Source organism: Ictalurus punctatus, chromosome 12 (genome assembly GCF_001660625.3).
Source record: "Ictalurus punctatus breed USDA103 chromosome 12, Coco_2.0, whole genome shotgun sequence".
NCBI lineage: Eukaryota > Metazoa > Chordata > Actinopteri > Siluriformes > Ictaluridae > Ictalurus > Ictalurus punctatus.
In genome coordinates, this window is record NC_030427.2 from 9,149,709 (window position 1) to 9,165,299 (window position 15,591).

The 15,591-nt window shown below is 42.9% G+C and overlaps 1 protein-coding gene across 1 annotated transcript in view; it reads right to left on the minus strand.

Moving 5' to 3' along the window:
- Window positions 1–2,238: 2,238 nt before the first annotated feature.
- Window positions 2,239–15,591, minus strand: part of ube2o (ubiquitin-conjugating enzyme E2O) — a 42,294-nt gene continuing 28,941 nt past the window's right edge. The window contains exons 11-21 of the mRNA XM_017482118.3: window positions 13,634–13,967; window positions 10,763–10,917; window positions 9,891–10,003; window positions 9,611–9,733; window positions 8,947–9,036; window positions 8,290–8,554; window positions 6,211–6,663; window positions 5,569–5,705; window positions 4,693–4,896; window positions 3,849–3,906; window positions 2,239–3,424 (exon numbers count right to left, since the gene is read on the minus strand). Coding sequence (XP_017337607.2) covers window positions 2,760–3,424; window positions 3,849–3,906; window positions 4,693–4,896; window positions 5,569–5,705; window positions 6,211–6,663; window positions 8,290–8,554; window positions 8,947–9,036; window positions 9,611–9,733; window positions 9,891–10,003; window positions 10,763–10,917; window positions 13,634–13,967 — 2,597 coding nt within the window. The 3' untranslated portion in view covers window positions 2,239–2,759. The remainder of the gene's footprint in view (window positions 3,425–3,848; window positions 3,907–4,692; window positions 4,897–5,568; window positions 5,706–6,210; window positions 6,664–8,289; window positions 8,555–8,946; window positions 9,037–9,610; window positions 9,734–9,890; window positions 10,004–10,762; window positions 10,918–13,633; window positions 13,968–15,591) is intronic.

The following is a 15,591-nucleotide window of genomic DNA, read 5'->3' on the forward strand; positions in this document are numbered from 1 at the left end:
CACAGTGTGTCAGCAAGGGCATGCTCTTTAGCTGAATGGGGGGGGGGGGGGGGGATAGGGGCTTAGAGTGCTGCTCTGGGCGAGGGGGGGAGGGGGGGGATGCATCCTGGTATATCATGCCAAAAATATTTACTCAGGAAGGTGGGGAAATGCAATTGTAATACATTTCTGTAAGATGCCTAAAGCCATCGCCAACCATAAATAAACACGTCCGTTCAAAGAGCAGAGTCACAGCGATCAGAGATTTACACAGCAATCCTGTTACTGATCAGCATGAAGAATAAAATAAAGGAAGGCATGTAGGAAAGAAGAAAAATAAAATAAACCAGGAAAAGGGGGGGGGGTGAGAAAAGATACAAAAGGTAAGAAAGACAAAGACGAGAAGGAAAGATAAGGACAGTCAAGAAAGAAAGGGATCAAAATTAAAAAAAAAAAAGAGGGGAAAAAAATAAAAAAAGGCAAAGAAAAACGAGAAATATTTTTAAACGTGAAGAAACAGAAGAAATAAAAATGTGCTGAATGCGTGTGCACTAGCACTAGTTAGTGTTAACCTTCCTTGCAGTAATACTAGAATGTATTTACTAACATGCAAATCCTTAAATAGAGCTAATGCAAACTTTTGGTTGTAAATTGGACGCAGGGAGTCCCAGATTTAATGCAGCATAGCCGGGTCGTTTCTGGTTAGAAGCTGCGTGGGTGATCGTTCAAAGTCGATTAAATCGATGAACACTGAAGAAACAAACAACAGCTTTTAGAGGGAGCTTACAGGATATGTACAGAAATTTGGGAATTGTGTGACATCGTCTCAGAGGTGCACTCAGACTGAAACATGTGCAGCAGTTAGCATCGTGTCTTGAGAATATAACACGTAGAAACAGGACACTGTTAAAACCCGCCACTTCACTTACAAAGCAGCAGAAAGCTACGACTTCAACTACAGCGCTTCTGGTGTAAACAATAATAACGTTCGTTCTGCCTGCTTACGTTTTCCCATCGTGCTCAGGATTTGGGTAGAAGATCCCAGAACAGTCCCAAAACCTTGGAGCCAAACCGCACACTCCTACGCTAAACAATAACCAAGTATCTCCCACCAGCCACACAGACAAAAGCAGTGTGGGCCAGAGCCATATGCTGTAATCTGACGCGTCCACTCGCGCCATGTACACTGTGCTTTAAAAAGTGCTCTGTCGCCCCCTTGTGGTCATATTAGAACACGTATACAAGATGAGCCTCCAGTTTTTGTGCTACATTGGAATACTGGTTGTTCGATAAAACACAATAACCCAAAAAAGTGCTAAATGCAACCTATCTTAAAAAAAAATACAGATGAGCTCAGATAAACACAGCATTTCACAGCATGAAGAAAGGGTTGGGATTGTGCTTCTAAAAATAACTCCTCCTCCTGTTAGGAATAATGTGCAGTGTGTATTGTATGGCATCTTAAAGTGGGGCAGTGTATGTTATAGAAACTGAACAATGGAGAAGACGTTCGCTAGCTAATGGAAAGGGGGTAGAGAGAAAGTGAGACAGACACCCAGACAGGGAGAAAGAAAGATTACAAAAGATGTAAAGATCGTGTCTATGCGCTTTGTTCAAGCCCAGATCTCTGAAAGCTCATCTCTTGAAGGTCTAGCACATGTCTCAACACTGTGTCTTTATAATCCACAAGCAAATGTGTAGCAAGACCGTGTGGCTTTTCCTTATAAAAAAGTGTAAAATGTATCGTACATGAATGGAGTGAGCTTAAAGAGAAGGCAGAAATGAGCCACACAGAGCGAGGTCTTGATGGCAGATGTAAAAAAAACAAAAAAAACAAACAACAACAACAGAAAAAAAAAACCTCCTGTGATCTATTTCTGAGAATCGAAAGAGTTTAATGTGTCTTGTTTGTTTTTGCATGTAAACATGGTAACCAGGCGTACTGATTATCAGGCTCACAGCCACATTTGGGCAGTTTTCTGACATTCTGAGTGTGTGTGTGTGTGTGTGTGTGTGTGTGTGTGTGTGTGTGTGTGTTGGGGCAAAACATCAAGCAACACTAATGATAAAAGAACTTGAGACTGGCTCGAAGGTGAAAATGATAACGCAACACGGAGCAGCACTTCATGAGGAAATGAAGAGTGGAGAGCATACTAGGAAGTGTAATCTTCCAGTGAAAAAGAGGATGGCCAATCAGCTGAGCCAAAACGTCATGGTGACACGGACGAGAACATGCAACAGCTCTTCTTTTTTTTCTTCCCCCCCCCACCCGGCAGTCGTTAACAATAAACTTGCCAAACCTTTGGCATGTATCAGTAGCGTGACATGTCCTCGCCGTCAGTTTTGGTCTCATGGCTCAGGTTTCATGATGACGCCCTTTCAGTGTTGACTGGTGCATCTGTCCCAGCTCTCGGGCATTGCTCTACCTCACAAATCACTAAAAAGTCCACACAGGTCTTTGCCGTGCTTCGAAAAGATTTTTCTATCGTCCTCCTCTTCTTCTTCTTCCTCCAAACGCTTCAGGCATCTCAATATCTCCCTGAGAGACCAGAGTCGATATGAAAGAGGCGTTTTCACAGCAACAGAGGGGTTTGGGACAACATAACGCCTTGAAAAGAAAAAAGGGGGGGGGGGGGGGTGAATAAATCAAAAACACATGGTTGGCTAGCAAAGGGAGAATAGCCGTGCTGGAGGTTGGAGGGTTGAAGGGATTGAGTGCAGCTCTCAAGAGGAGCAAAGGAAAGAGTAAAAGATGAAAAATGTGATGAGTGGATGAGTGATTATTTCTCTTCAGGGATGCCGGCGGCGTTCAGTGCTGCACGATACTGAAACAGGACGCCACGCACGCTCTTAACAAAGCCTTTTGAGAGGGGAAAGAGTGGGAAGCCGATGTCCGGGTAGCCGCTACGCTCAGGAAGGAAGCTGCGATAGCTCCGCCTCCGTTTCTTCGGCCTGACAGACGGCTGAGACTCCTGTGCCACTTTGCCACCCGGCTGTGCAGGCTCTGCCCCTCTGGAGCCGTCCAAATCTGAGCTCAGGCTGAGGTCCTTGAAGGCGCCGAGACCAGAGTCTTCGAGCTCCTCCTCACCTCTGGACTCGGGTTTGCCTGTAGGACTGCTGTGCGCCAGCGCTTCAGGAACCTCCTCGTCCAGTGGCTCAGCCCGCATGGTGCCGGCGTTTCGAGTACAGCGTTCAGACACGGCCGCGTCCAGCTCCAGCCAGGACTCGATTCGCTGCACGAGTCTCCAGCCGCTGGTGCAGAAGTGCTCACGGATCTCCTGTTGGAAGACTTCAACCGGCTGCGCCAGGAGCTGCGTCATGGACTGCACCATCTTGATGAGGGCCATCTCGTTGTAGCAACGACTGTTTTCATAGCCCTCCTGTAGGCCGCGGTCACTGTCAAAACCCGCCTCATTGTAATAGGGCTCGTTGACCAAAATCAGGCCTGTAGTGAAACACGGTTCAAACAACATCAATAGAACATCTAACGCCTAGCAAGGCCGCACTGATACCGAGGCAGGTATGGGGCTGATTCCGTGCTCATCGGATTGTACCATCAGTACCACGCTACACTATCTGATGTAATCACAGTGTGTGCCACCCGCTTGTTCATTCACTTTAGATTAATGCTATTTCACAACTTTGGATGAATTTCCAATCATACTTTGGATGAATTAATAAAACAAATCGAGTTAACTTGCACTACGTCGTATCAAAAAAAAAAAAAGACGGTACATTAATAAGCTGGCTAGTGATCTAACTGGTTCATCCTACGCATACGTCAAAGTCCTCGATAAAAAAAATAAAAGAAATAAAAATACTGTGTATGATTACATCATACTGTGTAATGCAGCAGAGCAGTAACCGACCTTGAATAGAGATGAGCACCTGCAGGAGACTCGACTTGCTCGTCCACCTCTCTGTGCCCTGAGGATACAAAAAATAACATATAAGCTCTTCAAAGATTAAAACAGGATCAGATGGTGCATCAAAAGCAAATTACACAGCTAAAGTATTAAGAGTAGCGCACCATTCCGAGGGTTAAACTAACTCATGAGCTTTATCATTTAACAGTGACTCTCCAGTATAAATCAGGTCGACCTCTTTTAAATCCAGCACCGCATTACAGTACAGTTTCCTTCACCCCCTTACCAACTTTCTAGCACCTTGGTTGAACCTTTTCCTCCACCACGTTAAAAGAAAGAATCCACCCTGAGTGACGTGCATATCGATACTCAGAATTACTAAGCACATCACAGATATTTCAATGTAGACATATTTCATGTGTTTCAGGGTGGACATTTCCTTTAAAGATAGTTTAGCCATTCACCCACATGTATTCGATCACCTCATGTCTTTGGGTTTGTGCTCGAGCTATGAGCCATATTGCGAAGAAACAATGAATGCATACAGGCTCAGGCTTTTTAATAAATCTGCCCGACCTTAATAAATCCGTATTAACAAGGAAATAAACAAATAAACTGTATGATCTGTGTTTGCTGCTAAGGCTGCATGCGTTACGGTGATAAATCCCAATACACACTCCTTCCCTCTTGGCTGTTAGTACACACTAGTGTTATGTAGGTGTGATACATTTCTGAAGCTGACGAGAGCGGGTTTAAAAACAGCACTGGAACACAGAGCAAAATCGGTCAAGCGCACACAAAGGAATAAAGCCAGAAAAAGCAGACCAAGTGCCGGGACTAATCTTACCTTGCCAATCCATGTGCCTAGTAGGCTGACGCACACTTTGCCGTTGTCGTAGAGGTTTGGGTTGAGGCGTCCGCTGCACTGCGACAGGTAGCGGAATAGTGGTGGCACGGCGGGGTAGATATTGGGCAACTGGATGTCGAACAAGAACAGGCCATCCTCATATGGGGTACGCGTAGGACCCTTGATCAGAGCCGAGAACAGGTCCTGGAGAAGTGGGAAACAGGGGTGAGTAAAAAAAAGTCAGTAAAAACCAGACGTAATTCCATACCTTTACAGAAATGGGTAAGAAATAATCCTCAAGCGTGCATCACAAATGGTAGTTGAGGAAAAACGCCAATGAAAATTAATCTACATCCTAAAATTCTTTAATTCATCTTCAGTGAGAACTTTATCCCAGTCAGGGTAGTGGTGGATCCGGAGGGTATTCTGTGATTGAACACCAGTCCATCGCAGGGCACCACGCACACACACGCACACATTCACGCCCTTATTCCTATTCCAATTTAGAGTCACAAATCCACCTAACTGCATGATTTTGGATATTGACAGGAAACAGGAAGCTGGGCCATTGTATCCTAACAGGTAAACACTATTAATTCGCATCAACTAGTCATGCCTCATGAACTCGGTTCTAGTTCACGAGCAAAACTAGGCAGCATACATCTAACCACATCTAATTTGGTCAGGAATGAACTGGAAAAGACGGCAACCGCTTCAAGAGAACTTCTTGGCATGTTTGAAATGATCACTGATGAAACGATTGAGGAAAAACCTCAAAATTGTCAAATAAAAAGTAGGGACTTCTGACTTTTTTTTTTTATTTTATTTTTTTTATTAAACCAACCATGGCTGTATGTTATGGTGTGATGCGTTTACCATGCGGTCCTCAAATGTCTTGACCATAATGCCATCAGGCAATGACGTGGCCAGCAAAGCCATCTCCTTTCTGACTGTACTGAAGAACTTCTTCGCTTCCGCCGGCTGGAACTCCATCTTTTTAAACGTGTGGGTGTCTAGAGAAAGCAGGTAGGATCATTTCTCACGCACGGCCCACTTTTAGCTAAAATCCCCGAGGCATATTACAGCTTCATCAACACGAACGAGCCTCCGAGATGTTATCAACTTGTATTCACTCACGTTAGATTAATAAAGCATTTCAGATATGGGCGAGTGACTGATGACTCAGATATGCCAGATCCTGCCCTCTCTCATTATATATAAACAATAACCTGTAACTTTCTGTCTGACTATATTTAAGGGATATATAAAGGATATATGTACATCACCAAAAACTCTATGATAAACTGTGCTTATTAAATATAATCACACAATGTTTAAACACGTATCTTCCTGGTACTATTTGGAGGATTGAAAGCCCAATAGATTATTAGTATATTAATATGATGGAACCATGATGCCAATTTTTCAAAGAAGTTAGATTTTCAGAATTCGTCGTCATTCGTCAAGGCGGAATTTTATGTTCTACTTTGTAAACAATACAATTTTTCTGATCCGTACCTGGCGCCCACTCGAGCACAGAGAATACCTCGCCCTTGGCACTGGTGAACGTGACACCGGGTTTACCGCCACTTTGCTGGCACAGGACAGGCGTATCACTGGGCCACTCGGAGCGCACCGGTGTCTGAGGCTCGGCGGGGGCCGACGGCCGCTCCTCTTCCATCTTCTCCTCTTCCACGATGGCCACATTGTCCAGTGTTTTCTTCAGGTTCTCCTGCAGCTTCTTAATGTCATCCAGGAAGCGTTTCTCCTTCGTGGGCTTGGCATCAGCCGGGGTGGCAGTGCCAGTCGCGCCTGTCGGCTCAGCAATGGGCGAGGTGGGCGAGCCGGTCCACAGCTGCTCCACTGTCATGTTCTTCAAGCTTTCCAGGATCTTCAGGGCCTCTTTGAGCTCGCGGAAGGCCAGCCGTGGGGTCTCCTTACTGGGTTTCTCCTCGCTTGCTGGTGCTCCACCTCCACATGGAAAACAAATGAATGAAGATTAGTGTTCTCATACATCGTTATTGCACACGTAGGAGACCTTATAAAATGCCAGTTAAAATTGTATTTAATATAGTCTGCACCAGGCATTACTGCGCTTGATGCAGCACAACGCGGCACACACTTGTCTGTGCATGCTGAAGCCCTATAATTACATATAATCATATAATATCTAAATTGCGCCAAATATTAGTCGTAACAAATGGCAAACATATACTCGCGTTTGGAAACCAAACCTGATTCTTAGCATCAAGGCCTGTAGTATGATTAACATCAGGACAAAACATTACTACCAGGGCCGCGGGAAGGTGTTTTACATTGGAGATGCTGGAATTTTAGATGATGCACAAACAGAATGTTGATTACAATAATCATAACACAACCAGGCTGAATTCTCCATTCAGGTGGTGTCGATTCATTTTCTGCAGCAGCACGGATCTGGACATTTCTGACCGACATAGACGATCGGTCGTTATTAATGTGCTCATTCTAACGTCTTATCGTTAATATAACAGCTCATCATCTAAACCCGATAATAAACAAATTAAAATGTCTTCTTGTAGACCAAAGAAAGGTGTATGATCGTTAATATGGTGAAGTTTTCTGTTAGGAGACAGTTATTTATATATGTTTATGTAAGGAGTGTCAGCACTTTGCTTAAAAAAAAAAAAAAATAGAGTCAGTAAGGCGTAAGCTACTGTTATTTATTATGTTGTCACAGCTATAAACAGTTGTTCCCTCACCAGTCTCTCGCTTTCCTCGAGACACAGCTCCTCATGTTAGAGAGGAACCAGAAAGCACAAATTCTATGTCCTGAAGACTTGAGTATGTAACTATGAGCCAATAAATAGTGTGTTGTGTCGTTCATTAATACGTTAAAAATTGTAATCACTGGCAAATCGTCATGGTATAAAAGAAATATCTCCGACATACAAAGTCAAAAACTCCTTAAAATGCTCAATTATAAAGTCTGTTAAGGCTATTTGTTTGTTTGTTTGTCTGTATGTTGTTATTTTAGCAGTTGCCGCTGCATTTGAAGTTAAAGAAATCCTAAACGTTGCCGTACCCTCAGCACCCTACTTCCTACTATGTCCCCGATTACTACTTCAATCTGATTCATCACCGAGTTTCGGATTGTAGTATCTGCGATTGAAAGCCTGCAAACTGGCCGTTCGATTTGTTACTTCAAATAATGAAATCCAATCAAGGTTAGACATTTTATAAGCACTTTACCACGAAGGATTTAAAAACCCTCTGGGTTTGACAGTGTGAATCCACCCGCAAAAACCATGCCTCAGTGGATTCCTTTTCAAAATAAATAAATAAATAAATAAAAATTAAAAAAACACAGTACGTGTAGCTTCTAACACAGCCGTTAAGAAATGACAACACTACAGCGCTCGGCATACTTAATGCAGAGAGAACATCTGTGAGTGCTGTGAAGAAGACAGGACTAGCTTCATGAGTGCATACGCTCACAGACTCTCTGCAGTGTCGTATTGCTCTCACTACAGGTGCTCCAGTACTGCAGATGGCAGTATAAATAAAGAAAGAAAGAAATTTATAAATCTGACATTTGCTCCCTGATTGGTCTCGTACCTGCCGGCAGTTCGGGTGTAGCAGGTGACCCCTGTGCGTCTGTGCCAGCCGTGGCACTGGGCGTCGAGGCTTTGGCCTCAGGCAGAGCTTCTGTTTTGGGGGTGGAGTCTTCTCCACCTGTCCCCGCCTCCTCCTCAACCTGGCCATTATCGGTCTCCCAGCTGTCGCTCTCATCCTCCCACTCCTCTGAGGAGGCGCCGCTGGTGCTGCCCTCACCCGAGTCGTAATACGTCTCCTCGATCTCCGACTCGACGTTGTATAGGTGCTGAAAAAAAAAAAATGTTATATGGATATGTTATTAAATGTTATAAAATTCAACGAATCGAATTACAGTTCACAATTTATCATTATTTTTAAAAAAAAATAAAAAAAAATCACAATTTTTTGTAACAGACACCATTATAGTACACGTGTAATAATTATAGCTTATAAATAATAATTTCTTTATTCTTAAATTTGATGCTGCCTACAAACCATCCAGCAGTTACGCGTTAGATTTACATTCTAGGAAATATAATATAGGGCTCTAGTATTATTAAAAAACAACGTTTAATCTGGATACTGATGAAACTGGTTAAAAAGATGAAAAGATTGGACATATGGATAAAGACTAGAGGCTAGAGGTGTAACATGCAAAGTGGATGAATGGAAGGATACCTGGGGCAAGACGACAGATTTAGAATTATCAGCCCAGACCACCTCCACCTTACTGCTGACATCAACTCTGCACACCTGTCCCACAGTCCTCTGTACACACACACACACACAGGTTAAGTATAATACACAGGCAACAGAGAAACAGTAGAGGGGTACATTCGACAGACATGTCACTTGGACATGGACACGTCAAAATAATAATCTTTCAATAGAAAACTTAACAACTGTAAGATGACTTTTTTGTGGTACTGTTTTCCGCCTAAAATACTATTCAAATCAGATTTACGTCTTGGTTATTCAGTACCTCATTAAAATGTGGTAGGTAAAAGGTTAGGTAATTAATTTGGTGCGATATGTCAATCAACAAGAGCCCAAGGGTTAATATCAAAATATCACAGTGCGTCAGGATATTCACGTTATTTACAAACCTTCTCAGAATAATAAAGCCGGCCAGACACGAATAGGCTTCGGCAGCCTTCAGAGATTCGGGGGGGGGAGAAAAAAAGTCGCTCTCTAAAAACAAGCAGCTCACTTGCACAGCAAATAGGGACTTGTGAAGGGAGTGTGAACTGGCACGGGTTTAGATTCTGCTGCTGTACACGTCTAAAGTTTACCTTCGGCACTAATGTTAAGCTTGAGGAAGTGAAAACGGAAGGTACGTTACTTCATCGTTGAACTCCTCTGAGCCCGAGTTGCCTATCCGTATGACGATGTCTGTAGTGTGAAAGTGGAAGTCGGGGTGATCCGATATATCGTAAACACTAACATCTTCCTCCTGACCGATCACCTGGGGAATGCACCAGAGAAAAACAAACTTGAGTGTAGCCGACTGTCTATTTATATTTAGAAATTGCCCCCAAACCATACAGTTCACGAAATGACTTGATTTTGTGATACAAGTGATAAAGTGAGGGAATTCACTGAGGGTTAAACGGTGCTCTCACCTCCACATCGTCTCCTGCAGCGTTCAGTTTGACCCACTTCACCACACATGTCCTGGCCTTGTGGTCTCCCCTCTGAATCACGCCGTACAAACTTGGGTCCTGCAGTGCTTGGCCTGCAGATCAAAAGGTTTTTATACCAAATGAATTTCCTCACACAAATTGAAAACATGCACTCGAACGAATAAATACAAATACAATTTTCCCCTACACGTATACTCGATCGGACGAGATTGAGCAAACGCTTGCGTTCAGTGTTCGCTGCTTTAGCTTTGCACTGGTGCTACAAGTATATAATCACCAAAATATTAATAAACTTCCAAAAGCACTCCTGAGTGTATTTGTGACATTATTGAAGAACTGAGCCGCCGTGTACAAAGAAGTAAACGACAGACATCAAATATGTCTTGGCTGATTTTTTTGTGTGCGCGATAGGGAGAAATAGATTACATTTGAAAACATTTTACATCTTATTTACATTTTAATACATGCTCCCATATCAAAAATATGACCACTACATGGTTTATTTAAGCAGGAAAATCACACACTGCTAACTGTATGAGCGAATTAGCACTTCTGGATCAATAACTCGTTACGGTAGTGGGCGTTTCCTTCTCGAAACGCTCGGACAGCTGTAGACCAAACACAACAGACTGGGACATCTGACCAATCAGAGCAGAGTATGCTCTCTGAAAGGAGGAGTTTAGGATGAATCCTTTAGGACGGATCATTTAACGAGTCGTCTGTGACACTGGGGGAAAAATGAATGCTGCGATTGAAATGTTTTTGACTTTGGATGCATGTAAATCTATTGTATGAGACCTAGGTGCGCTTTAAATACAGGTGTGGCATGAATGTTCGAGTGTAGCACTCACTGCGTTTGTCCACTACATAGTCTCCGGGGCAGAACTCGTGGTTGTCCAGGTGTTGAATTGGGATGAGGTCGTTAGAACGGATTCCTGTTTCTAGTCGACCGTCCTTCCACATCACATCAGCTGAGGTAACTGTGGAAACAACCTCCACAGCCACTCTACACACACACACACACACACACACACAAGCTTATTAAAAATTCTAACAACTTCAACACTTCCCTTTATACAAGGACGGCTGATTCTATACGTCACCACACGCCATACACACCAGCTGCTATTTAAAGCAAAGCAGTGCTGACAGTTTCTCTCCTCCGAGAGACAGAAATGGGATGCGATTTGGGACGTAGCCGAAAAAGGCGGCTCTGGCCTAGCTGCTGGTTTTTCTATTTTCTGCCTCCTTCTACTTCAAGTGCTCTTTTTGTATCTTCACGCACATATTAGGAACGCGATCGCCACTAAACACAGAAAGGACACGCACGTGCGCACCCACATGTTTTGCTGTGATTTGCGTTACACCGAAGCCCCAACAGGTAGAGAGTGTGTAAAACACCTACTGATATTTCGAACAAGGCCAGGGACATTGTAAGACACAGAGAACACAACAGAGCGGTCAATAAACACGTCCGTGTGTGTGTGTGTGTGTGTGTGTGCGCGCGTGTGTGTGTGTGCGCACAGGGTGTTAAATATCCCCTACTGCAGCTGATGACGAGCTGCTGCACTGGCTCTGAAAGGCTCTCACAGACCAGGTTTATACATGAAGTATTTCACCCAGTGCATATTGCATGTCCATATCTAAAATTAAACCTCGAAAGATTAGTAAAGTAGCTTGTATATTAAGGGTGTAACACGATGCCACTACCTGGATTTGATTCAGATTTAAACCTGAAGTGGGCATGGCCTAAACTGGAAGGTTTTTTTTTTTTTTTTTCGTTATTAAATATAAACCATACCACAATACCCCAAGAAATACTGGAAAACAATAGACAAAAACAGAGGTAGAAATGTCAGCAGTGTCAGAATAGCATGTTAGTTCTGACTCGGACAGTTCCCCAACCTCAGCTACATCACTCAAGTCCATAATTGGTTTTTCCTCCGGGTACTCCGGTTTCCTCCCCCAGTCCAAACACATGCATGGTAGGCTGATAGGCGTGTCCAAAGTGTCCGTAGTGTATGAATGGGTTTGTGAGTGTGTGAGTGTGTATGTGATTGTGCCCTGCGATGGATTGGCACCCTGTCCAGGGTGTACCCCGCCTTGTGCCCCATGCTCCCTGGGATAGACTCCAGGTTCCCCCGTGACCCTGAAAAGGATGAGTGGATGGATGTACAGGATGGATGGACCAAATTTAGTTGGTCCCGTTTTCCAAAATACAAAAACAAACTAGTAGCCTAATGTAAACCACTATGACCTTGACAAGGCAGTTACTAAGGTTGCTGTAAATACATCATGCAACGCTGCACATTAATAAACATGGCTTCTGTATGAAAATAAGAACTTTTGATGCATCCTGTGGGATCCCAGTCCAATCCCAATCTCAACCAGATGCCTCGTAAACCTTTTTTGGCAAGAAAGGAAAAACAGAACAGTGAACTCTTTATATTCAAATGTGTTTAGAACACATTACGTGTTCATTCCAATTATTGTATTCATATTTAGTTATATCCCTACCTTATAGGTATAACATAGGTGCAGAATGCAGTTCAGTCCCTTTCTCCGGCTTTATACCGTTGTTTCATGTATCTCTAATTTCAAATAATTTCCCAGGGAGTCTTTGTTTAGGAGTAGTGCAGGATCTGAAATGGTCTTGGCTCTGTTTAATACAAGACCTGACGTGCATCTCAAAAGATCTCACATAAGAAAGATACATTTAAAGCTGCAGATGATTATATATGAGAACAATTTATAGCAGTTTCAATGCAATACAATGTGACCGAACGGAGCATCCTGGAGGGAGAGTGAGAGAGCAAGACACACTCAGTGGTAAATGGAGTTCCTTTCATAGCTTTTCGGAAATAAATAAATAAAAATACACAAAAAAAAAAATGACACTAGTACTAAAGGCGAAATGTGTGATTTGAGCTGGACAAATCACTAGCTCAAGCGCCCAAAACAGGCAGATTTCATATCCGAGTTATCAGTTTTCCATTCCAGTTGCCTGGGGGACAGGCAAGTTCATAAAACTGTCACAAACATTTATTTATTTATTTTTTACACTTCACTCGTCTAACAACCAGAAAAAAAAAAATAAATAAATAAAAATAAATCTCTCTCCTCTCAATTGACTTTCGCAAAAGAAAACTAGTTTGTAAAAGTAACACACTCGGTGTTTTATATTTCTCTGTGGTGGAAAGTAGCTTGACGCTGTCTGCGTGCATGAATCGAGGCCGTGGTCTGTCCGTTCTTAGGCATGTTAATTAGCTTGTGCGGACGCTAGAGATGAAGGGATGTGTGGAGAGCTCAAATCACGTATTTACGTGCAACGGGAGAACACCACGTAGCTGAAAGAGAAAGTTTTGCCTCGTAGTCAAGAGAGCAAAACACGATGCCTCGTTACCAGAGACATTATCTGCATAAAGTCACCCCTCTCAGGTATTCATGTACATAATTAGCTCATCACACTTTTGCATTAAATCATTGCTGATTTTAGCCTAGTTATTTGGGTTCGATGGCTAAGGGGGGAAAAAAAAACAAAACAAAAAAAAACACTTGACTAGGACATTTGAAGCTTTAGCTTATCCCACTGCATAGCTAATGAATTTAAAATGTGTTCACACCTGTTAGCTGATACACACACATCTGAATCCATTCATTCATTAGAGCTGAACAGCTTCGTGCATCCAGACTGTTAGACTAGAGCAACACGTTTTACTCACCGGTCTCCTGGTTTGAACTCTCGAGAGAACTTGGTCTTCTTCTTCTTGTGTTTCCTCTTCAGGTTGCGGATAGACAGAGGAATGCTCTTCTTTCTGCCCAGGCCGCTGTGCAGCGAGGCTGTGGAGCTGGCCGAGGACGTGATCGAGCTCGTGTCATCCGTGTCCTCTGCGGCGTCCTCGTCCGAGTCCAGCTCCCCAAGAAGAGGCCACTGTGCCTGGGGTATCGTGGGCTTTTGTTCCCTTCTTTCCTCATCTGCCTCATTTGGGACGGGGCCATTATTGGAGCGCTCTGGCGCAGAGTTCTCCTCTGTATGATCATGAGGTGCCTGTCGCTCTATTTAAAAAAATATATATATATATATATATATATTAATATTAAAAAAAATAGCAAGTCACACAGGTTCTAAAAGGGTTTAAACCTAAAACTGTGCACAAGTTACAAATTAAAGCCTGGCTGTTTGCTTATATTTTGAAATGCTTAATGCATTTAATATTTTTTAAAGAGGAAAAAAATGAAAGCACGCAGTTTAATTTACAAACCACCTCATTCGTTTTCATTTGACAGTGACGGAATAATTCAACACACCCATTTCATTATTAAACAGAAATTATTGGCAAATTATATCATAATCCGAGCTATGATGATTCAAATTAACAACATTGTTTATTACGCGTTTAAAGTTTATTATATACAATGAATGTCATATCAGCTCAATGCCACAAAGACCTTTGTTTAATTTAAAGTGGGAATTAACTAATCAGCTCAGCCAGAAATGTTTTTCGGGCGCGTTTTTGGACCAGCTCTCCACAATACAACTCCACAATCTTCGGGCCACACCGGCAAACCAAGACTGCTGGTGTGGAGTGATACCGAACGACGTACTGAGAAGAAGTAGCTCCTGTTTTTAGCTCTTTGACCTCCTTTTTGTCTATTTTTATAGATAACAGTGTGTCATACGGTGTCAAAATCCAGAGCAGTAATCTAAAATTCGGACATGCTCGACAATTCAAAAGAAGTGACTGATTTAGTTTAGGTTAGCTGCTATGATATAGACAGAACAAAATGAAAAGAAAGCAAATTTCAGACACTGAACCTGCTTGACTGGACTGATACAGGGATTAGGAAGCATAATGAAAATGGTCAAGTTTCATTTCAGCATGAACAAGGACAAAAAAAAAAGGCAGTATTTGAAGCTATGAGCCACGGTGGAGACTGCAGGACTCGGTTTGGTGACTCACGCAGCGGACTCCATAGCAATTTGATCTGCCCTCATTAGTTTCCGAAGATAAACATCCACCCCTGTAGCCTTTAAAGGACTATGCTGCTCGATAAATCAAAGTTCTCTCTGCAAGTGTGATCTCAGCCTTCGTGTTCACTCCTATAGACACGGAAATAATAAAACTCACACGGGCAGAACGTCCCTGCTCACCTCGAGTCGTCACGTACGTGCATGGTTTTGGCATCAGGGCATCTGCGCTTCAAACTGAATACTTTTTAATACCAAGACGATCATGCTACACGATACATCAGCTATAATGGATTGTGTTCATGCATATACATCCATTTCCGGGTTTAAGTAAACTATAGCAAGGTAAACGTCTATAGAGGTATATAGGAGACCAGAGCAAATATACTTTCAGACCTTGTGGTTTTTACCACAGGAAGACCTTTTAGTTGCAAACAGTGTTTTTTTTTTAAAAATTCGCTCCTCATAACCACTAGGTGAAATGCTGTAAACCTCTGCCTACAAAAATGCTTGAGATTACGAAACGTGAACCTGGAGCACGTTGTGTCTAAATGCACGTTAACAGCGACTCAAACCTCACAGCGCAGACAGAGAGGAGTTCGGTGTGGAGTTTCCTGTCGTGGCATTTCCTGTGATCACCGACGCGCCGCACACACACTGAGCGCAACAGTCGCACGGCTTTACCGTCTCAAAAAGCAACGGGCCTAAACA